General features: G+C 39.2%; 1 protein-coding gene across 4 annotated transcripts in view; it reads right to left on the minus strand.

Moving 5' to 3' along the window:
- Window positions 1–24,451, minus strand: part of LOC113497210 (nesprin-1-like) — a 180,878-nt gene that overhangs the window by 87,533 nt on the left and 68,894 nt on the right. For all 4 annotated transcript variants that reach the window (XM_026876639.1, XM_026876640.1, XM_026876638.1 and 1 more), the window contains 16 exons: window positions 23,638–23,699; window positions 23,118–23,213; window positions 22,344–22,520; window positions 18,848–19,011; window positions 17,940–18,216; window positions 16,669–17,849; window positions 15,885–16,091; window positions 15,348–15,581; window positions 14,855–15,031; window positions 14,337–14,580; window positions 13,837–14,016; window positions 13,102–13,476; window positions 4,804–12,846; window positions 567–4,294; window positions 297–474; window positions 20–205 (listed from right to left, as the gene is read on the minus strand). In XM_026876639.1, coding sequence (XP_026732440.1) covers window positions 20–205; window positions 297–474; window positions 567–4,294; window positions 4,804–12,846; window positions 13,102–13,476; window positions 13,837–14,016; window positions 14,337–14,580; window positions 14,855–15,031; window positions 15,348–15,581; window positions 15,885–16,091; window positions 16,669–17,849; window positions 17,940–18,216; window positions 18,848–19,011; window positions 22,344–22,520; window positions 23,118–23,213; window positions 23,638–23,699 — 15,509 coding nt within the window. The remainder of the gene's footprint in view (window positions 1–19; window positions 206–296; window positions 475–566; window positions 4,295–4,803; window positions 12,847–13,101; window positions 13,477–13,836; window positions 14,017–14,336; window positions 14,581–14,854; window positions 15,032–15,347; window positions 15,582–15,884; window positions 16,092–16,668; window positions 17,850–17,939; window positions 18,217–18,847; window positions 19,012–22,343; window positions 22,521–23,117; window positions 23,214–23,637; window positions 23,700–24,451) is intronic.

The following is a 24,451-nucleotide window of genomic DNA, read 5'->3' on the forward strand; positions in this document are numbered from 1 at the left end:
AAAAGAAGTGTATTTTTACCTGATAATGGAGTTCAAGTCTCTTCATAACCTCCTTGGCCAGCGATAGCAGAGCGTTGTACTTGGTGGTGAGTTGAGTGATACCATTAGAGATCCTGGTATCGGCGCAGGTCTCCAGTAAGGTCTGGGCGCGCACATTCAGCTTATCCAGCTCTGCTTGCCAGTCAAATAGAGTTTGAAGATGTTCCTGTAATTTACATCGTGTTATACAATTGTTATAAGGATAAAAATAATAAAAGAAGAATGTGTTAAAGTCATAAGAAAGGTTTGAAACTTACTTGGAACTCCTCAAGAACAACTTTCTTCTGTTCCAAGTTATTCTGTAATTTATTGAAGGATTGCACTAATTTCTCAGTCTTTGACAACCAATCTAAGGCTTCCTTGTACTGCTCTTCGTATTCAGTCCACTTGACGATACCACCCTCGATCAGAGCTTTAGTGTTGTTAAGTTGTTCCCTGTAATACCATAAAATTATGTAAAGCGAGTTCTAAAAAGTATTACTTAAAAATATATTGTAAGAAAATATTTGTTAAAAATCAATACTTACACGTAGGTATCGTACTCTTCTTGCATAAGAGCTACTTCCTCTTCAATTTCTTCTCTATCTTCATCATCAGCTAAGCCACAAGATATTTCACCTTGTTCCAAAGCCTTTTGTAGTTTAGCTTGTCCTTCGGGCAGTTCGCTCTCCAACACTTTGAGTTGCGATATCTTACTGCTCAAGGATTCTTTATCTCCGGTAGCATCAGAGCACTTTCCTAACCTCTCCTTGGCAGCTCTAATCCATTGGACAAAGTCTGCACCAGCGTTAATAAATGCTTGGTGTTGTTCAACAGTCTCTTTCTGTTTCTCGTACAAGTCTTTGGCTTGTTTAGAAAGAGTCTCGTATTTGCTGGTGATTTCAGATGCCGGAGCTTGTTGCATAAGTTCTGAAGCCTTAGAAGTTACAGACTGAATCATGGGTTCAAACGAAACGATATCTTGCACAATATTGTTTGTTTGACGGAGTGTGGCTTTTCTCTCGCCAAGGCTAAGACCAGCCGTAAGACCGGCAAGACGGTCTTGACCTTTCTTGGATTTGGCGACTTTTTGTTCACACACTTCTTGTAGTTTTGCTTCTCTGTCGGATATCCATTGCTGGAGTTGTGAATAACTGGAACTGTAATCAGCCCATTGGAGTAGGGCTGTTTCGAGATGAACTTTAGCCGTTGTCATCTTCTTCACTAGACGATCCCACTCGTTCTGAAGTTCTTTTAGTTCGGTGTTGATCTTGTCCTTTCCATCAGACCTTGTGTTTCTGAGGACTTTCTCTCCACTGTTAACTGTAGCGTGTACTAGATTCTGCCCTTCTTCACGACGTTTAAGTAAGTCCTCGATTTGTTCTAGACGCTTCTGCAGGGCTTCCTTACTGCTGTTGCTGCCAGCTTCACTGCCACTGCGTGTTATTTCCCAAGCGTCATCAATCCATTTCTTGGTCTTAGCATAATTATCGTCATAGGTCTGGTGTTGCTCGTAGTTTGTTTCAACTTTCTTAAGGACATCGTTAGCCATGTTCACTAGAACTTGGTACCTTGAGTTAAGGTGACGCAGCTGGTTGTTTACATAAGTGTCCAAGTGAGAAGACAAAAGGCCAGAAGCTGAAGCATTGAACTTGTCAATATCTGCTTTACCCTTATTTAACTGGTCAACAATTTCTTTGACCTCGTTGACTTGAGCTCCTTTTTCTTTAGCAGTGCCTAGCAGTGCCAACTTCTGGTTCTTAATGAGGATTTCTTTTTGTTGTAACCAATCAGACAATCTTTCGTACTCATCTTTGTATTCACGCCATTGGTTGACAGTTTCTTCTAATTTACCCTTCTGTTGCTTAATTTCATTGAATAGGTCATCGAAACTTTCTTTTAAGGCTTTCATTTCGTTTTTGATAATAGTTTGTCCTTCGGAGGATGTGCTTGCTAGAAGAACTTCGCCAGTATGTTGCAGATGTTCAAGCAATAATTCTCCCTGAGCTTGTTTGTTGATCAAAGCATCAAGAGGAGCTACGGAATTTTCAATAGCCAGTTTATCACTCAATGGTTTCGATTTTAATGAAGGAACCTTTTCTCTGGCTCTACTTAACCATTGAATGAGCTCATCGTGAGCTTCCTTATACAATCTATGGTCCTTGTACTGTTCTTCACGGTCAGCAAGCAGTTTTTTAACCTTATCATACAGGTTGTCGAACTTGTTCAATGTTTGTTGAGCCTTTGATGCAGCCTGGTTTTGTTGGCCACTAGCAATCATTTCGGCTGCTTTAGCTTTTAATGTATCAACGTCTAAACGGTCGCAACGGGCCTTCTCTTCAACTTCCTTGAGTTTCTCAAGTTGCGCTCTTTTGTCAGTCATCGTAGTCTCAAATGGAGTCAATTCAGCCAACATGTTCTCAAGGTAAGTGTTGCTCTTTTCAATCAATTGTATCTGTTCAAGGAATCCTGCCCATTTTGTAACAGAATCATCCAACATATTTTTGGTTTCAATCATTCTGGACAACAACGCTGACCACTGTTCTTGTAGGGCAACTAATGAGTTGTTAATTGCTTCGTGACCCGCAGGAGCAGTATTAGCCATTACGTTTTGCGCTAGCTCTACAAGAGACTGTACTTTAGTGAAACCTTCATCCTTAGTAAGTAACAAGTTTTGAATAAGGACTAATTTAGTTTCAAGGTCATCCTGTGAGCAAGAACTCAAATCAGCGCAGAAGTCAAGCTTGTCTCTCAACTCTTCAATCCATTGGGAGCACTCAGTAACATTGCTGGCAAACTCCTGGTGAGTCTTCACGTATTGCTGCCATCTGTTCGTTAGATCTTTAACCTTTTGTGAAAGAGTTTGATACTTCACAGATAGATCTGATATTTGAGATGCACGCGGTCCAAATACACTGGTGTGCAAGTGTTGAGCCTTTTCTGTGATGTTGTCGATCTCTAGCTCTTTAGCACGCACTTCACCTTGCAACTCCTGGAACTTCTTAAACTGTTCTTGCTTCTCTGGTAAAGTGGCCTTTAAGTCGACGGCATGTATTTGGTTGTCTGTGTTTCTTATCCATGCCAAACATTGGTCTTTCATGTTCTCGTATTCATTCCATTGTTGGATCTTGCTTTCCAATGACTCGATAGTCTTATTAATAAATGATACCAGGCCTTCCCATTCTTGGTGTGAAGCATCAATTTGGTTTCTAATATTTGCTTGTCCGTTGCTAATAGTACCAGGTAGGACCTTCTCTCCCAGTGATCGAATTTTGTCGATACGGTTCTTTTCTTCAGGAAGGTTCAACTGTAGGGACTTAAGTTTTTCACAGTTACTGCTTAGGGCTACGCGTTCAAGATTGACATCGCCCCATAATTGGGCTGTGTTATGCGTCGCTTCAACCCATTCTTCAAGCTCTTTAACGGCTTTAGTGTACTGCTGGTGGTTGTTAACAATAGCTTCATATTGTTCGACAAACGATTTAGCTCTCGCCAGAATAGTATCATGCCTTTGTTTAAGTTGGTTTATTTCCTTTGAAATGTCCTTGCTCACATCAGGAAGACTCTGGGCACGAGACTCCAAGTCTACGATATCTTGTTGATGAGTAATAGCGTCTTGCAAGAATGTTCTGTAAACGTTCAATTGGTTACGCTTTTCATCCAAAGTAGCTTTTAGTTCTATATCCTTTGGAAGGCTCTTCTCAGCCGTAGACAACCATTTCTGTACTGATTTAAGGTTGTCTTCGAACGACGACCACTTGTTGAGCTCTGAATCAAGGTCCCGCTCAGCTTTAGTGATATTATCATACAAATTGTCAATGGCTTGTTGAATTTCATGCAACTGTTGTTCTATTATCTCTTTTCCTTCAGGCGATGTAGAGGGATATAACTTTTCTCCAAGTTCAAAAGTATTGTTAACGAGGAGTGTAGCGTTACGTCTCTGACTAAGCAGGTCGTTAAGGCTTTCTCGCTTAGCACTAATGCCTTCAGGTGTGTTAGACAAGTTTTCTTTGCACTCGTCGAATTTGAGTTGAGCAGCCTTCAACCAATCATTGCACTGGTTGTACTTTTCTTGATAAGCGTTGTGGTCATTGACGGCTTGCTCGCATTTCTTAACAAGCTCCTTTGCAGTTGACTGTACTGATTGGAACCTTGATGTCATTTGTTGTAAGTTCATTGTGATCCTAGTATCGTTGCAGTTTTCAATAAGATCACTGAACTCGTCTGTTAATTTGTCAACATCGTTCTCAGTCTTCTTCAAGTTAGCCAAGATAGCCTGAAAATTAGTTTAAGTTAGTATCGTGTCATAATAAACAGAAGGATTACGTTTAAACTGATCTACGACAACTACCATTAGTATCGTCATTGAAAAGTTAGATCTTAGGTATAATAATCCAGATAAACATTAGAAGTACCAATAACCAACTCCTCTAAATTAGTATAATCATATAGATAACATAATAGTCAAAACTTGAAGTATTGGAACCATACACATACGAGTATGTAAGTATAAAGTATCATTTTATTGTTAGAGTTCTGTAAGTAATACGTTCGTGAAATTAGATATCTACTGAAAATTAGGCTATTTCCTACGGTGCTGACAAATAAAGTTCTTGTCTTTTGTCAACTCTTACTTGATCCAACGCTTCACCCAAAGAAATGACTCCACTCAAATCATTTTCGTGATTATCAATCGCTTTACACAAATCCTGTTTTGAAATCGAATATTAAATAACAAAACAATAGAAAACTAAATTAAAAGATAAAACAATAAAATATGTATACCTGATATTTGTTCAGTTGATCCACCTTTTCGTCTAGGGTTGCCTTAGGAGTGTATGTCTTCAAGCTCATCTCGGTGTCACTCAGCCAATGTTGGAGACGGTCGTTGGCGCTGTCAAACTCGATCCATTGCTGTATTTTGTCTTCAATACCACGTTTCACATCATGAACAGTTGCAGTGAATTTTTCCAAATCTGCTCTGAGAAGGCTCAGTTCTCTGGACATGCCATCTCTACCTCTCGGCGAAAGTCTTGCGTTATTTTTCTCAATCAAGTCAGACAACATCTTCAATTTGTTGTTTCCAGTTGGGATCGCATCAAGTAGTTCCTGGATTTTAGCCAATTTGCTTTGTAAAGCAGCTTTGTTGCCAGTGAAATCTGACAACAAGTGAAGACGATCCCAAAGATGCTTTTGGTAATCTTGTAGTGACTTCTGTTGATCAGCGAATTGTTGGTAAATGTCAAATGTGCTTTCATGTTTATCGATGATGCCCGTCAATCTGTTTGTCAAGGCGTTGTATCGGTCCCACACAGATTTTATGATAGCAGCCATTTCATCGCTCTCTCCCTTTCCTGAGTGCAAAGTGGCAGAAACACTCTTCGCCTTCTCTGTGACAGTTTCTATAACCCTCTTGTGTGAATATATTTCTTGCAACAAAGTCTTATTCTTGAGTAATTTGGACTTAATCTCTTGAGCTGAATTAAGTACAGCCTTTTCTTCACCGTCCACTATTTTTTCTTTCTCGTCAAGCCAAGATAAAGTTTGTTGCAAAACATCTTGGTAGCTTGACCATTGTAAAGTCTGAGACTCGTATTCTTTCTGTTGTTGAAGAATTGTGTCGTTAAGTTTGTCCCATCTTTCCCTCAGGGCTCTTATTTCGGCACGAATGTTTTCTCTGCCGTTTGCTGCTGTCTCAGGCAGTACTTTGTCACCGGCTGTGGTCAGTATACCAATCTTGTGTTCGCCGTTTTCTCTCTCCATTAAAAACACTTGAAGCTTGTTGCCTTTGCTCTCAATACTTAATTTGTCTTCTTTGGTTACCATTTGAGATAGTTGTTCTTCTAATGGTTTTAGCCAAGCGTCAAATTCACTACGTAGTTGGACATATTTTCTGTGATCGCCAACCAATTCTGACCAGTGGTTAACAATTTCTTTAGAAATCAGATGTAGCTGTTGGTAACGGCTGCTGACTTGCGTCACAAGGGGTTTAAGTCGTTCAGTACCACTGAGTTGGATAAGGCTGTGTGATTCATCTACGAACGCGTCGATCTCCTTCTCCTTAGCATTGATGCTATTACGAAGATCAACATATCGCTGTAACTGAGCTTCTTTGTCATTAAGGGTTGAGCAAAGACTTTGGTCACGGCATTTTGATTCCATGTCTTTAAGCCATTCTGTGATTGATTCTATTGATGAATCGAACTTGTTCCAAATGTCCAATGTGTGCTTGAGTTTTTGTTCTGAAGCTCCAATACTTTCAACAGCGTTACGAAGCTGGTCGTGTAAGTTGTCAATTTCTGCCTTGATAGCTGTGTTGCCAGCTTCGGATGTGCTCTTACTGACATTTGCAAACACTGCTCTTATTTCATCAAGTTTGCTTGAGCCAACTTTTTCAATATCCTTCAAGGCAACTGCAGACTGTAGTTTCCTTATTATTTCGGGTTTTTCACCAGTCGCGTTTTCTATGTCAAGAAGTTTTTCAGACTGTGAACCTAGCCATTCTTTGTATTGTTGAATCAACCGCACTAGATCTTCGTGCCTCTTTACACAGTCTTCCAAGTTGTCTTGGAGATTCTGTGATTTAGTGACAATGTTTTGGAACAATTGTTTGATTGATTGTAGATAAACGTTTAGGGACGCGTCATGAGTTTGATCGACGAGCTGCTGAGCTTTGTCACAAACCGATTCAACTAACTGTTGATGTGTCATTATTTCTTGGTGCATTATCTTGTGGTTCTGCAATTGTGCCTTCTTCTCTTCCAGTGAAGCTTTAAGCTCGGTGTGGCGCTGCATTGCTCTTTCAACATCCTTCAGCCATTTAGTCAGTTGTTCTTGAGCTAGACTGAAGTCTGAGAATTGTAAGAGGCATTGATCTAACTTGTTGACAGTTTCCTGGAAGCTGTCGCCAAAGCTGTCCCACAACGTTCTAATCTTGCGGATCTTTTGACGAATAACTTCTCTGCCGTCAGGGCTAGTATGTGTGTACAACTTTTCGCCCAGGCTCAAGAATTCCTCGAAAGCAGGAGTCTTCTTGTTTCTTGTCTCATAAAGCTCTTTAGCCTTATTTTGTTTTTCTTGTAAGACCGCATAATCTCCTACAATCTCATTAAGATCTTGTAATTCGCCGAGCATTCCCATAAGCCAATTTTCCATGTTGGTATATTCATTTTCGAATGTTTGGTGTTCTGATACGAAAACTTCATACTTGGAAATAATTTCATTCACAAGATTGTTAAGTGTGTGATAACGTGTAGCCAATTTGGAAGTCTTATTGGTAAGTTCAGACTCTGTGGCCACATTTTGCTTAGTATCAGTCAATGCAGCAAAATCAGCACTTCTTGCAGAGAGTTCGGCCTGGATTTCTTTGACTTTCTGCAAATGAGCAATTTTAGATTCCAGATTGCTCTTAAGACTTTGATCTCTGACCTGGTTTTCTTTAACCTTTAACCACTCTTCCAGTTCATCCAATGTCTTTTGACTTTCAGTCCATTGTTTCAAAGTATCTTTAAGTTTCTTATCCTGTTCCTTACATTGCGTTGCTAATTGGTCCCATGTAACCTTGAGCTGTTCGTACTCACTAATGAGTACAGGATGTCCGTTAGGACTTGTTGATTCGATGACAGTATCTAACTGCATCTTAAGACCACCCAGAGCAGTTTGGATATCTCTGGCTTTGATTGTAACTTTCTCAATGGCAGCAATTTTGGCATCCACGTCATCTTTCTGAGTAACAGCTCCGTAGTTCAGCATGCTATTCTCAGCAACAATGTGGTTAAGACGATCGCGGACGTCTTCAAACATTTGAACGTATCTTTCATGTTCGGCAACGTGGCCTTCACATGTGGATATCCTCTTTTCAAGTTCTTTAGACATATCCCTGTACCTCTCGATGGTTTTTGAAAGACTCTTCTCAGCTTCTTCGTCAGGCATCAGCTTGATCTTTTCAGTCAACTGTGAAATCATAGATTGGTGGAGCTCAACTTCTTGGTGTAATATCTTGTTTGCGTGAAGTTGAGCTTTCTTTTCAGGTAAAGTCGGGCAAAGCTTAAACTCACCAAGATCCTTTTCCTTATCACTGATCCATTTTTGAACTTGGTTAAATGTATCATCAAATGATGATCTCTTGTTAATAGTTGTTTCAATGTCCTTGATTACATTGTTAAGAGAATCGACTGAGTCTTCGAAGTAATCTCTCAAAGCTCTTAGTTCATTACGAACTTGTTCACGTCCCTCAGGAGTGATGCCACTGAAAAGGGCTTCACCTGATTCGATTGCGTTGTTTAGAAGTCTTTGACCGATTTCTTTATTTTCGTTAAGTTTTTTGACTTGAGCAAGATCAGCTGGCGAAGGCTTAGCGTGTTTGCTCATTGCTGCCAAGTCTTTGATACTAGCGTTAGCATCTTGTAGCCAGTCCTTGAATTCTTTGATCGATTTATCATACTTTCCTTTGTTGTCTTTTAGATCTTTAAGCCTGTTCAGGTGGCTATCCATAAACTTGCCAACGGTTTGATATCTGGTGACTAAGTGGTTTATGTGTTGTAAGACACGAGAGTCAGGGTTACGAGATAAGATCTTTTCTCCGATCTCCGTAAGTTTACCGACTTCACCGCCGTATTCTTTAATTTCTTGATTTAGATGCTCAACTTCAGCTATTTTAGCGTCAATTTCATCAAGAGTGAGTAAGTTAGCAGCTTCTTGTCTAACTTTGTTTTCTTTTTCTTTTAACCATTCTGAAACACTATCCAGAAGTACTTCATATTCTTGCCAAGCGTCGATATTTTCTTTAAGTCTGTTCTTGATTTCATCGTAGTTAGCGGTAAGGACGTCAAGATTCTTTTGAGCTTTCTCTGTCTGCTGTGCCGCTTCTTGAGCACAAGCAGGCTCGGCTACAACTTTAAGAATATCGCGAGCTTCTTGTAATTCTGTGATCCTACTCTTACAATCAGCGATGCCATTTTCTACGTCTAGAAGAGCAGCACTCTTAACCTCCAAGTTGTACTTATCGCTCGTGACATCAGGCATACACCACCTTGTTTTGTCGTCCAAGATCTTAAGGTTTCTGTTGAACATTGCTAGTTTATCAGTGAAGAGCTTTTGCAAGAACGTCAACAAAGTAATTTCAGTTTTGTTTGCATGTACTAAAACGCTCTCAAATCTTTTCTGTAAAGTGCTCAGCTCCTTGGGAACTAATGATTCATAGAAACCTGGATAATTGTCGTTCATTTCTGAAACATTCATAGACAAATTGTCAATTTCTTCGCTTAAGTTTTGAAGCTCTGCTTTGCATGCTTGACATTTCTTTAGACGATCGAGAATCTTCGCGTTATCGCCAGTCATATCGTCACACTTAATAATGTCATCACGGATTTTGCTTACACTATCAGAAAGGCGTTTGATATGTTCCTTTAGTTTATTTTCTTTAGTACCAAGCGAACATACAGCACTCTCTAAGTTATCAGCCAATGACTGTAGAGAAGCAAACTCCTTATCTAAGTAATCAATTATTGACGACACTTGGCCCACTGGGATGCTTTTATTCAGATTTGTAATCTGTTCACATTTTGCCTTAATGCTGTTCTTCAGTCCTGTATAGATTGGTAGTTCTTCTTTGTATTTTGTCAGATGACTTTGTCCAAATCTAATTTCTAAATTGTCGCAAGCATTGGCTAAGTTTTGACCAGTCTCACTAAGCCAGGTAATGACTTGATTCTTTGTGTCATCAATTTGCCTCCAAACAATAAGTTGTGACTCAAGGTCCTGTATTCTCTTGATGACTGCGTCGTTTACCTTCTCCCAGTGGGTTTGAGATGTTAAGAAGGCCTCTTCAAGCGGACTTGTGTCGAAGCCTCCTAATGTCGACGCCTGTTTAAGGATTGATTGCTTAATAACATCCATTTGGTCTAAAAGACCTTTTGATCTCTTAAGTATTTCATACGACTTCTTGGCCTTCTCCAAGGCCTGACCAGTTTGAACGTAATCATTGGGTGCATCTTTGCAGTCATTGTACAGTTGTTCAGCTCTACTCATTTCCCTATCAAAGGCAACGGTAAAGTTCTTCAATTCGTGTAGCGTTGATGACAGGAAAATGTACTTGTTCTTAGTATCACGCACAGCGTTCACAATTTGGTCCCAGTTATTATCAGCAGTAGAGAGGGCATTTTGGATGGTGCCCATGTTCGGCTGATCTTCTCTCATCAAGTGTAACCCTTCTTCTCTTAATTCCTTCCTTATAGACTGCTTTTCTCTCATTTCAGCATCAATTTTGTCTAATTGTTCCGTCATATCTTGAATTGTAGCTTCAGTTAAAGGAACAGTCTTCTGTGACATTTCGTTAAGAGCAGCTTGCACGTTATGTAACACTTCCGACAACGCATTGTGTTGAATATTGAATTTGTCCCATCTAGCACCAACCTTCTGAACTAGATCTCTCTTGTTTGTCACTTGGTTTAGTAAAGCTTCTGCTTTAGCTTCAATTTCCTTAACGATACTTGTGGGTGACATGATTCGGCCAGTGTTTTGGTCAGTTACCTTCACTCGTGAAGGACCATCCAGTAAGGCGACGTTACTCTTCCATTCCGGAATTTTGGTAATAACATTCACCAGTTCTTGCCTTAAGATTTCATAACTTTCTGGTGTTAGTTTAGGACCTTCAATCTGGTATTGAATGTGATTAAGTTGCTGTTTGGACTCATCATACCAGTTAAGGAGGTCAGACCATTTCTGTAGCACTGCCTTGTTCTGCTGAATATTATTTTCAATGATCTGATAATGTTGAGCGATGTTGGAGTAAGTTTCACTTAACGACCGAGACTCATCGGGGTGTGAAGCCAGTGTCATATTCTTGATTTCATTGTAAATATCTGTGAATTCGGGAGCTTTGGCAGCATGTTCTTGTAACAAAACATGCATCGATTGTAATGTAGGCTCAACTTTGTCCGCTGCGATTTGGTCGTAGCTTTCTGTCTTTCTTCTAAAGTCTGTAATCCAATTGTCAAAGTTGTGTAACTTGGTCATGAATTCCTGCCTCACTATTATTTTGTCTGAGAGCTCGTTGACTCTGGCCCTCACTGTTTCAGCCAAATCATTGGTGCGCTGTTTAATGTCAGATACTTTGTTCTTTAGTAACGTAGCACCTTCAGGTTGAATGTTATGGCAAATATTATCACAAGTTTGTGACAAACTAATAATTTTAGCTTGTTGTTGTGAGATTTCATTTCCGAAAGATTTGAGTTTGTTCAACTCCCTATCTAATTTTTCGACCTGTGGCGAGTCAATGGATACACTTCGACTGCTCAGAAGTTTTTCGCCATTTTCTATCCATGATTCTAACTTCTCAGCTTCGCGTTCAAAGTTCTCCCAGTTAGTAACGAGTTTATCTAATTTGTTGTTCCATTGGTCAGCTAAGTCATGTACTACAGCCCATCTAGAGTGGATGGCATCGACTTCATCAGGTGCACTTGTTTTGCCTGATAGTTGGTGGCTGACGCTGGATAAGATTTGCAAGTTCATCAGCTGTTTGTCACAGTCAGTAACTAATGCCTTCGATTGTTGTTGCAGTTGCTGGGCTTCGGGTAATGTTGCAGGCTTAGGAACGTTACCCAACTTCAGCTCAGCTTCTTCGATCCAAGGTTTGATTTCAGCAACTCCTTTCTGGTACTTCTGCCAGCTTGCCAAGTCATGTTCAACAACTTTAGTTTGGTGTTCAGTGGACCGTTGAAGATCAGCCATCATCTTCTCCAGCAACGCAACCTCACTTTTTAGTCTGTTTGCATCCTGGACACGGTGTTCGACGGCCAACTTGGTTCCTTGGTCGGCAACACTTCGCACGATATCGAGCTTCTCTGCAATTACTTTTTGTAATGATTGAGACTTGATGACTCGTTCTTCAGGGGTTATATTTTCTGAACGAATTTGTTGGATAAGAACTGGACTTTCTTTCTTAATCCATTCTCTGACATGTTCAAGTTTATGTTCAATTTTAACCCATTCTTCATTGAACTTTTCAAGGTGTTCCACTTTAGAGTCGACTTCATCTTCTACTCTATCAAGTTTACGTCCGATAGTTTCCAAGTCTTTCTCAATAACTGGTTTGGGTTTGTCAGCTGTAAGCGTACGCAGTTCAGAGTAGGCTTGTTGCAGCTGTGGGAACCGCTCTGTCTTCGCCTTTTCAATATCAGTTTTGAGTGTTCGTGTTTCTTGGAGTTCACGACCAATGTTGGTCACACCAAGTTCAAGGCCTGGGTGAGCGATGTAACCCTCAATCTTGTCAAGGTCTGAGAGCAGCTCCTCCTTCTGGTATTCGTAGTTAGACCAGACCTTCTGCGTATCACGCAGTTTGTGGAGACGGTCAGTAGAAGTCTCGTAGGCTGTATTCCAGCCGGATTCAAGGTTCCTTACGTCTTCTCTAACAAATGCGGGCGCATTTGCATCCTTGATGAGGTCCTTGCCTCGTTGTAACATTGACATGACTGAAGGTCGGTGGCGGTCAAGCTTCTGTACAGCAGCCTGTTGTTCGAGAACAAGTTGCTCAACATGTTGAAGAGACTGCGGTTCTGGTTCAACCATGGCTTGTTCTTTAGCTGTTTCAAGTATGCATATAACTTCGTGTACTTCACGGCGGTAAGTATAGCATCTTGTGTACGTCTCAGTCTTAATCATAGTAATTTCAATAGTTGGGATCAGGTTCTTGTACCTTGCGATGAGGTTTTCAAGTTTAATTTGCTCCTCTTGAGCTTCTTGTTCTGAGCAATGGTTTGTGAGCATGTCCAGAGTTTGGACGAGCCATTTCATGTCCTCGCGTTTCTTGTCAGCTTCACGGCAGATATTCTAAAAACGAAATTAGGTTACACATTAAAAACTAATCTTTCAATTCTCAATTTAACATTTAAAATAATTTCATTACTTTCTAAAAAAAATGTTAAAAACATATTTACCATAAGTTCCCTTAACTATTCGATCCCAAAGAAAGCATAAGAAAAAAAGATACAATTTAAACCTGGCTCACCTACTCATCTAGCTTAAACTTTTATGAATTAACTTCGTCACTAAATAACATAACATAATAACGTAGTATGAACTCACCTGGAAGATAGTCTTCTCTCTTTCAAAAGCCTCAGCAGAGTCCACTTCCCTGACGATGCTGTCCATGGTCTTGTCCACGTGGTCCATCCACCGCTCCATCTCCCTAAACTTCTCTCTGTAAGCATCCCACTTCGCCGGGATCCTCTGCAACTGCTGTCTGAAGTGTTCCACCCTGTGAACTGTAGACTCCCACATTTGCTCACACTTCCTAACAGACTCTTCCAAAGACGTGTCATTAGTTTGATGTGTGTAGCTGGTGGCAATCTTGTGGAGGTTCTGAAGGCAATGCTCCACTTGCATGATCTTGCCTTGGTTGCGGAAGTACTCCTCGTTTCGGATGAGTATTCCATCAGCGTCGTCGCTTTGATTGTATGCCTGAGGGATGTAAAGAAACTGTTAATATTTGCATTTCATGTACTATGTTAGTATTAAGGTCAAGGTCACTGAAGTATTGAAATGTAATAAAGAATTTTCCGTAAAGGGAGAATATCATGTTTTTGAACACTTATTAAAAAAAGCGCTGTAACGGGTGGTGGTATTTACGTCAACCCTTAACAGTCGGCATTTTAGGTTTTAACAATAGATTTAATTGATTAAACATTTAGTAAAGCTAGCACAAATGTGACATTTCATAAATGTCAATTTGAGAAACATATCGCAATCTTTCCTTCAAGTTAAGCAATTTTCAACGTAGGTTAAAGGGGGTACTACTTAATAGTACAATTTGCATCACACCTGTTCTTCATAGACGATTTCCTTCTCAATATCCTTGATGCAGTGCTGGAAGACGGCCTCGTCGAGGCGGAACTCCAGCCGCATGAGGTGCGGCGGCGCGCGGTCCAGGAGCGAGCGCCAGCGCTGCTGCAGCTGCTCCACTGTCTGCACTACGCGGGGACGCTCGTCCTCACTGACGAGCTGTGGACATAATATTCAGGTAAGTATAGGTAAAGGTCAGATTAAGAGAAGATGCAGAGGGTAATAATTTTAGCACGGTATGTATGAATATTGGAATTCGTGTATTTACTTATCCGTTTTATTTTAATTACAAAACTAGACTTTAAAATACGTCGAGTACAAAAATACTTTTTGAACTCTTAAAGTAAGATCGTCTGAACATTACGCGCATTTAAAAAAATAACGTCATGAAACAAATATAGTGTACATAACATATGTACGTATGCAGAAACTAATTATTAATGATATGCATAAAAATTAAGAATATGCATGTAACCTACCTCAATAAGCTCGCGGCCTGATCGAACTAATTCAGAGACAGCCCTCTCATCAGCTCCCTGGAAGAATCTCTTATGGAAGTCCACAGCCTGCTTCGAGTCAACTCTGTTGTCAGCCAATAAGGCCTCGGCTCTTGAAGCCCACTCTTCTACAGCGCGCTTCTTGGTTTCGAACTCTTCCCAGGCTCGGACTAAGCGCTGGAGATCTGCTTCTCGGCGTGTAGCTTCCGATGATACGTGAGCAAACCTGAGAGTAAATAATAATGGCATTGAAACACCAGTTAACTAAATATATTCATTCCACATACGCACCCTGTACTTTCATCCCACTTCTAGACATAAGTCTCTCTTTTTGAAAGACGAATAAACAGTGTTCTCAGAGTCTTAGTCTGAGTACCAACTGACTACCAATTTGACTGCAAATAAAACACTGCAATCACAAACGATTGCATTGAATATGCTATTTTCATTGCACCATGCGTAATTTGTTCCATTTAAATAAATAGGCCAGTAATCCTCACCTCTCATTAAGATCCCTCATGAGTCTGACTTGTTCTGTGACGTCAGCGCTCTTGTCGGCGTCAGCTGCCTTCACGATGTTCTGGAAGACCTTGTTCTTGCTCTCCAACATGGACCGGTAGTACGTGGTGCGGGAGAAGAACGTGCGGTGGATCTCATAACGCTCTGAGATAACCTCACTATAAAAGCGAATGTTATTTTAGTAACCAATTATATTTATGTATCTACTCAAAGGTACTGTTTGATATTGTGGTGTGAAAGTCGTATAGATAGGCAATCAATCCATGGGCAATAGATTCCGGCACGAATATGGAAGCTGGCTAATTTACGAAGACTTTCAATGACGGCAATATAATTTTGAATTCAGATATTCCAACAATTATATTTAGCTAAAACAGCAAATAATGAAATAGTTCAATGGCCTTCCATTTGTCGCTATATCTCTTTAACGATTCTTTATTAAATGTCTATTCCATTAAGACCAAGTTTACTCACCGCCTGGTTTCTCCTCCTGTCCTGAGTGCCTCTTCAGCCTTGTCCAGCCAGGAGCCGATCTCCTTCTGCCCGCTCTCCAGCGACTCGTGCTGGACTAGCAGCTGCCTGTATTGATGCAACTTGACCGGTACCGTCGCGCGGACGCGGACTAGCGCTTCCTTTTGTTGTTTCAGCTTCGCCATGTTTGCTTCTACCTCATCACGGGGCATCTCTGCGATTGCGTTTTGGAAGGTTCTAGAAAAAGAAAGCAGTTTGGTTATTGTTTGGTTTTGCTATGTTACCGGTTTGATATCTTGTTCCATAATTCTTTAGAAGCTTAATATCTACCTAACTATTAAGAATCAAGATGATTATTGGTTTACCGCACCAATTTATAATTTAACTCAATGTGATTGGGTAAATCTTTACCCCATTAGAATTAATACTTGTATAGCAGCGTCTTAACAATTATTGTATAACTCATACTCATTTTCACTTCAAAGTTAATGAAACAATTGCAAATAAAGTTGTGATTCGTGAGTATGAAAAATGACAAACCTGCTGATAGTCTTGAACAACTCTTCATGGTGTTCAATCTCAGAGTTGAGATGGAGTAACTGGTCGATGTACTCCTGTATGTGCGCGGTGTGGGCGCGAGGCTGACGCGCAAGCAAGGAGTCAGCGCTAGCGAGCCAAGCGTCCAGGGCGCGAACGCCAGCGCTCAACTCGCGGCGGTTGCGAAGAGCATCGCCACCACGGACGTAACTATGGATAAAGTAGTATTATATTAGAAATGCAGTTGAATTCTATTAAAACAGGAGAATATTGCGCTCAATAATATGTCAACAAAGTGAAATTGCCTCCGAAGGTAACATAAGTTATGAACGCATAATCCCAACTTGTTCAAGATCTTTAGATAACAATTACGCATAGCGATCTGTTGTTTAAATCATTACACTATAACGTAGTTCATTCTTAGTTATCCTAATGTTTATCAGAAATCTAAAGCGTAATTTATGCAAGAGGATTACTTAAAAAAATTGCAGTTTTCATCAATAATCCTATCTGGTTTACATAAAGATTACATTATAATAATCCTGATAAGAGTTAAAAATGCAGAACTCTTCAGTTGCAAATATACTGCGTTTACATTATCTTAGCTGATAATTTCATTAACATTTACTAAGAAATAATATTTTGTATAAATAGATGCTATCAGTTTAGTCGAGCATAATATAACTACATTAACTACAGATAAGAACAGTTTATATTGTTTATGTTCGAAAAGTTTTAAAATACCTTTTGTGCAATACTAGGTGTTGATGGTGTTAAAAAATCTTACCGTTCAGCTTCTTCCCAAACTCTCTCCCATCGTTCAGTGATCTCCACATATTTCCTCTTGATTTCTTGGCTGATGTCCTCTGAGCAAGTCGCAGCCAAGAATCCAGCAGCATCGCCCAAAAGTTGGTGTTTCTCCTTCCAAACAGTGAGGTCTTGGAAGAACTCTAATCTCTCGTCTTCGGACACTCTCAGCATGTGCTGGGCCTTGTCCAGCCAGGAGGTGAAGTCATCAGCGAGCGTGTTCCACCGCTCCCAGTGAGCGATCACCTCCTCCAGCACACTGCGGGCGCACCTTACGTCAGAGGACACGCGCCGCCAAGTCTCTGCCACCTCCTTCAAGAAGGTATCGATATCTCTAGCTTCAGCTCTATCTACTTCACACACCCTCTTGTACTCTTCCGCTACTTGCTTAATATCAACGTAAGCTCTATCGAATTCCTGGAAAATCTTATTCTTAGTTACGAAATTATCATAATCTTCTAATAAGGCACGTACGTGGTCGATGCGACCATACTTGCCGGTCCACGCGGCAAGTTTAGCTTTAGTCAACTCTGTGAAGGCTACAATACAACATTTGTGTTCCAAGTACTTTAATCTGGCTTTCCTCTGTGGTGCTCTTCGACTGACTGTCTCGAGCCGCTCCTTCAAATCATGTAACCTTTCGCCTGGAATTCTAGCAGCGTCAGGTGATCTTAGTGCTGCTTCAAATCTGTCGATTACTTCGGGTATTCCCGCAAAGAACGCACTATGTTCCTCTAATTTTTCGCTGATTATAGCAGCGGTTCTTTCGTCTAAGCTAGTGGGGATTTCATCAAAGTATAAAAGGTATTCGGCCCTCGCTAACCATTCGCCGACATTTCTAAAGTCTCCTGGTAGGTCTGAGTCTAGAAGCCACAACCATCTTCTGTGCAGTCTTTCTAATTCTATCCACAAGGAGACGAGTTCGCGCCATGACTTGGGCGCGATCGCAACTAAGCTTTGGGTATACATGAGTTTTTCTAATTTCTGGTAAATAGGTTCTCGGGCGAGCCTTTCGCCTTCGGCTCGCACGTAGTCTTCGTAGTTTCGCGAGAGTGTTCGCGAGTCGTATTGCCTTTGAACTGTGGTGACGCGCTCCGTCAACCACATTCTAAGAGATTCGTATTCCTCTTGCACTGCCGCTACGGCATCCGGTCCTGTCGTCTGTCAAATAACACATAGAATATAGCATACTGAGTAAAAAATACAAACATGTAAAAATACAGAAAAGAAACAGTTCAATAAATAATTTACCTTGGGTTCAGGATATTTATGCAGGAACTGGGCTACATATGTCATGATGGACCTTTCATCAGGCTTGTCGACGTCCACATCCTCGGCATCCAATAGCTTGGCGATGCCAAGTTTCGACTCGGCTACTTCGAACGCGTGTTCTAAACGCTGTCTGTTTGTCTTTCGCTTCATCTCGGCCAAGTTGATCAGATTCGCCTTGATGGCGTCGATGATCGCAAGGAATGCGACACCATCGCGCCAAGATGGACCGAAATCTGTCACTTGGATGTTAGAGTCCCTGCAGACAGAAAATAAAATGATATAAGTAATGTGCATCATTTATGACCTGAATTGGTTCCAATTAAAGTTTCTAATAAGTAACATCTGACATCCAGATCACTCCATGCTGACCTTTACATGAAAATTAATCAAGCCTGGCCTTTCAATAAAGAAGTCAGCCTATTATTAAAATCAGGCCGACGGACGTCTGTTGATCGCTTGGCAGCGATTGTCGAAATTAATGATCAGATTAATAACTCCACCAGACGCGCCGTCTGATGTATGCGTGGACTGGTGTTGTGGACCAATGACTTCAATGAAATGACTTCTTTTTATTGAATAATCGCATCGCATATCGCATTTATTGAAGGTATTATTAAAATGCTCTAGGCAAACTGGAGAAGATTATTTCGATTGATATTGAAAGTGGCTTGACACTCTACGCGTTATCTACATATGAGTAATTGTGATCCGTTAAAAATATCCTTTTAAGAAACAATAACGAGAACCATAATAGCAATCTAAAAAACGTATCGATGTATTCTTGGAGAGATTTCTATATGCCTAGTCATTTTCTATCGGTCGCCTATCCATTATTCAAGAAATTATATTTTCTCCCCTACTACAAATCTTCATATTTCGATACTTACTTCGGCAAAGCATTGGCGACCCACTGCAGCAGAGTCTTCTTAGCGCCTTGCTTCCACTTGTCTTCAGCGCGCTGAGTCGGGGTGGCCGCCCCCGACTCGTGCGACATGACTGAAGCACATCGTGACCCACCGAGGTACTCTAGTGCCCGGCTGTTCTCCTCAATCTGATACCAAAATAAAACAGAATTAGATTAAGATAACATATTGAAAAACCGTTTGATCAATGATGATGAACAAAAATCGCACACATCGTCTTTATCGTTGGTGCTTTGACGAATTTTGTCGTGTCGTGCGTGCGTATCGTAAAACCATGATTTGTAAAGTAGTATGGAAAAGACCAGAAGTTAAAGTAGAATTTTGTTTGATCATATCGTTGGTTACTTTAACAGGAATTGGGTCAAATTCTTTGAAAATAGTACTCTTGGACTATTGGCGATGTTATATAGCTTACCAATATAATAAATTTCTAGAAACTTGTACATTCCTTAAATCACTCTAGAACAACAATTTAAATCAAAACAGAGTAAACGAAATGCTGAAAATTAGAATTCTAAAATTTGTCACAAATTATGATGTAGTAAATATTTAGACCTAGATAAAACTGAAAAAATAAGCTCCACAAAATTCGCGTGAGAAAACTATACGTAGGTACTCGGTTAAAAAACACGTAATTTGAAATAAAAACCGAAAACCTTTACAACAACACAATTAGCGCCATTTTTTGCCAGTAACATTCAGACAAAACGGTGGCAAGATCGTCGTCAATATGTCAAAGAGTTTTCATAAATAAGCACATGACGCATTCAATATCTAAGTAGTTCAGAGCTGACCTGTCGCCTGTATGCTGATGGCATACCGAGGTCTGACGATGGATACACAACCTGCTTCGATGAAATATGATTTTAATGACAGCAGCGACTGCCAATGCTAAACGTACACAGTACACCCAATGAATAAATTAACTGGCGCTTATATTCCTGGCAAGGTGATTTGTTTGCAAAATTAATGGTCTAGGATTAACATAGTACATAAATTTTAATCATTCATTAGCAACCGTGGGTATATAGCACCAATCTGTGGGTATATATCAAAAATGTAAAATATTCAGCTTGCATAGGTTTGTATGTGATAGTAGATTAAGTGCCAGTTTCTGATGCCAGAGTGGTGATTACTGGAAAACGGTGATGTGAATAATATATATACATGTGTAATTCACAAGTAACATTTGTGATTCTAAGCAGCTCTTTGGAATCTAAATAAAAATCAAAGCAAAGGAATTGGGCACTTCATAAAACAAATAAATACACATTTAATAAATACCATTGCAGCTAATAATATTGTCTTAGTGAAAGCGAAATTTTAAAGCATAAACATATTTAATAAATAAAATAAATAAATTCATAAATCTGCAGCAGATCCCAAAGTAAATTAAACAGCAAGAGTCCATAATAAGATTGTTTTAGAAGCAGTGATGCGTTACCCACCTTGCGTCCTCTATCCTGTGGGTCCAATATATTGAGCGAAGCTTGCGCAAACAAAATTAGTTCAAGCCAATTAAAATGAGAACGGACTTGAATTTGAAATGTTGGGACCGTGTCATAACGCTTTAAGACCATCGCTTTGTCATGAGATAAAATATTAAACAAATGGCATGACACTTTTTAGGAAAGCGTTTTGTTAAATTTTAACTCAAATTTGAAAATTGTTGTCATTTTCCACAGCGACACATACAACGCTTTTGTTGTTATTAATATATAATGTAATCAATATAGAAACATAAACCCAAAACATTGATTTCTACTCTTAAGTTTAAAACGTTACGACACGGGCGCAGATTTTAAATTATCTACTAGTAAATCAATATTTTTTATAAGAATATTTATTATCAGAAGTCATCCTCATTTCAATGGTTAATATACAAATAATTTCCAAAGTTGTAATAGATTACAATTTACTAGATAGTGCAGCTACGCCAGTTAAAGGGATAGTCATAAAAGTACGGGAAGAGAAAAATATAGATTATCAAACAATTAAGGAATAAAATATAACTAAACTGACAATAAATAGAAAGCTAATAGTTACCAATAAACCATTTCAACGGAAAGCTAGATCGGTTATAAAAGATAGACGAAGCGAACGAAATCAAAGTTGGTGAAGGGAATATTAATTCCAATTGTTTATGTAACATGTGACATCTATTAGGCATATTATTTGGCGCATCGTCTACTTTTCTAGGATCAAAATCTCTTGCTTCTTTATTTTTTGTTTAAATAGCAACAACAATTAATTATAATCTATGCATAGGCAATAATTTATAGCCTTAGTCTGCTATTGGCTGTTTTCCATTCAAATCCATAACATTTTACAAAACTTCCATCCATACTTGAAATGAATGAAAATGTATGGACGATGCAAAACAATAAATATGAAACAGACGATATACTCGTATATAAACAGTTTTCAATGAAGCAGACTATACAATCTGTACGTAATCTAATAATAATTCGCACAGACATTAACGCTGGTGATTATATAAACAAAACAGATGAGATCGTTAATTCAGAACAAAACATTAATGATCCTATTAGATTTACAATAGTAGTAAAAGTTTCAGTAAGTGTTGACAACCTACGCAAAACGGTGGGAGTACTATCCTAATTGGTATCTATTTCTGTAACACACGGTGCTCACACTCTAGTGAATGGTGGTTCAGGGGTGAAAGTCAAGACATACGATACAGTACTTTCTATTGTAATCGAAGATTTCGGAAGTTTCATAATACTAATACTTAGAAAGCGTTTTTGGTCCAATATTTTGTGAATAAACTTAAACTTGATACGTGGATTATACAACAGTATTCTCAATTGTCACTGTAACGAAATTTTATCCGATGACAGCTTTATAAATCTTGCCAATAGTTATCAAAATTAGAATTATCCTCTATGTGCTTTTAAATGTAATTGTTTAATAATTTCACAATCAAGCTTTTACTGCTTCAAAATATTAGAACTTAGATAATGCCTTACTTTCATAATCGTGGAAAGTGGACGATTAAATCTGCAGTAATAGTAAAGTGATTATACCATTATTTACTGCCTAGTAACGATACATTTAACAGAACTACTAAGTATTAGTGTACCTATTAGCTACTTTCAAATATATTGCTTTCTACGACATTCAGTAAAATTAAAATTTAAGCATTCTTCCCTTTGGGAAGGATCGAGTATCGAAATCTATAGAGATAGTTCTCAAGTGTCCATCGTAAAGAGCTTTTACAGAAGCCAAGTTCTCGGAGACATTAACACAAACTCAAACACTGATCGAATAGCTCGAATGTATCTTAATAACAGGCCTATCAGACAAGTCACTTGACTTTGACTTGTCACTTAATTTCATCAGTTAAATTATTTATGGAAATACTGCTAGAGTATTTGGGCCGTTTAAAGAGAAAATTGGTAAAGTTCCTAGAATATCGGATGAGAAGGAGCATTCGTACCTGGAAATAGAGGATGATGGTCCAGATAAGTCCGAGCACGACCGCCGGCCGGCCGTCCACCAGGTCGGCGGCGTTGATGTTCACCAGCTTGATGCGCTTGCCGGCGAGGAAGCGTAGCGCCGTGTTCGCGTTCGACAGGAAGTGCGGGCGTCGGAGGACTCGGCCGCGTTCCATGGGCTGGTGGAGAAAAAACAAATATTCATTACATTGTTGAAGTGGTCTGATCAGTGGTCACATAGCATCAGCTTTTAATTGTTCACAGCTCGACAGTTGCCTCTTCCCATAAAGAGAATTGATAACTACTCTATTCACTGCGAGTTGTTGATCCAGGTCTATAATGTCCAGAATTAAAATTTTCTCGCAGTGTTTTTGGGGGTTTAGAAAAAACTGCATATCACGTATTCTTGTAAATGGGTTATTTAATTTTGACAAAATACTTAATACTTATTGTATGCTCATCAAAATTAACGAAGTCGTCCAAACGGTAATTGAATTTGGATGATTAAAAAATATTGACGAATTACACCTTACATTAATGTAATTGTAATGTAATATATGCAAAAAGATATTCCATAATCAAAAAAAATTGTCCTTATAGACTGGACTACAAAAAGTCATCCTCATTAAACATTGCAATAGAATTTTTATACACTCTTGCTTTTCTCATCCCATCCACATCCTTTCTTACTTCACCAACACTATTTCTTCAGCCTTATAACTACAGATACATTTAAATACTACAAGGAAAATATAATTATAAATATTATTGCTTACCAGTTTCTCCCCAGACAGCACTTCGAGCAGCGCCAGTAGTTTGGTTCCATCGCGAAGGTCGTGAATGAGGTCCACTATGTGCAGAGGTGGGATGCGCTGTAGAAACAAATTAGTTTGAGGTGACATAGGAAAACTTAATTTCAATTATACTTGAAATAAAATTTTCCTGTTTGTCAGTTTCGGGGTATAGAAGAGTTTGAGAGAACATCAGCTAAGAGTTTAAATATTGTGCTTTAAAATCTTATTTTTTTATCTCTTATTTACCGTGATTCGCTGACGTGGCTTTATAAATCCTAAAAACTCTCAAATATGACGGCTTTGATTATGGCAGACCACCGGTCATACACCAATTCTATTATTTCTCAAAGCAAAACATGTGGTGCTAAGGATAAAATGTAATAAAAAGGGATTGAAAAGTTCAAAACCAAAAGGATTTGATCGGCTGTCGTTTTGCTCATGTTCACAGTATCATTTAAGGACAGCTTGATTTGCATCTCGTCTAATTAGATATAGAACTTACCTTCGACAAATGTGAATTGATCCAATTGACGAAAGTTTTCTTTTGTACTCTTTCTTGTTCATCTGTAACAAAGAGAATTAAATATTAAAAATGAGAACAAAAAATCACAGAAAACAGTAATCATCTAAACTCCATTGACGCATAGCAACAAACCATTCAAATAAAACCATCTTAAATAAATTTGATAATACATCCTCTACACATAATCATCGATAAAAGCCGCCCAAAATTGGGCATCTCAATTAGGCACTCGCCGTTCAAAGATTCTCAACAAGCCTTAAAGATCATCACAGACATATCGGGAATACCTGACGCGGTCTCAGGATGCTTTTGGCACGGCTAATGAGAAACAATCGTTGGATTTGGCATCGATTGTATGGAGCAATACAATCACAATGTATGAATCACTTTCTCTATTGTAGTGACTGTGTTGCCAAGTTCAGTGTACTTGAGATAAGGATTGTTTGGTTTCTGTTCAATTATGTCTGGTAAGGTTTGTAACACATTTTTGGTTTCGTGCTATTGCTTGCTCGTTAGTAAATTCAGTATCATTGCAATAAGAATAGGAATAATTTAATTCTTTCTCGTTCATTTGTCAAAAAATAAACTTCTAATATACGACTAAACTACTGAACTTCTTCCTACATAGGGAAGGTTTTGAACATTTATCGAATGGTACGATTAGCTTACTGCGGGATTGCAATAGTAGCTGATGGGATGTTTTCAGATCCCAATATTTGGAATTGGCGATGTTTTACTTTACCGTTAGTAAGTGATGTCTCAAAATAAACAAGAAAGTACCTACATGTAACTT

The sequence above is a fragment of the Trichoplusia ni genome, chromosome 9, assembly GCF_003590095.1.
Source record: "Trichoplusia ni isolate ovarian cell line Hi5 chromosome 9, tn1, whole genome shotgun sequence".
Taxonomy (NCBI): domain Eukaryota; kingdom Metazoa; phylum Arthropoda; class Insecta; order Lepidoptera; family Noctuidae; genus Trichoplusia; species Trichoplusia ni.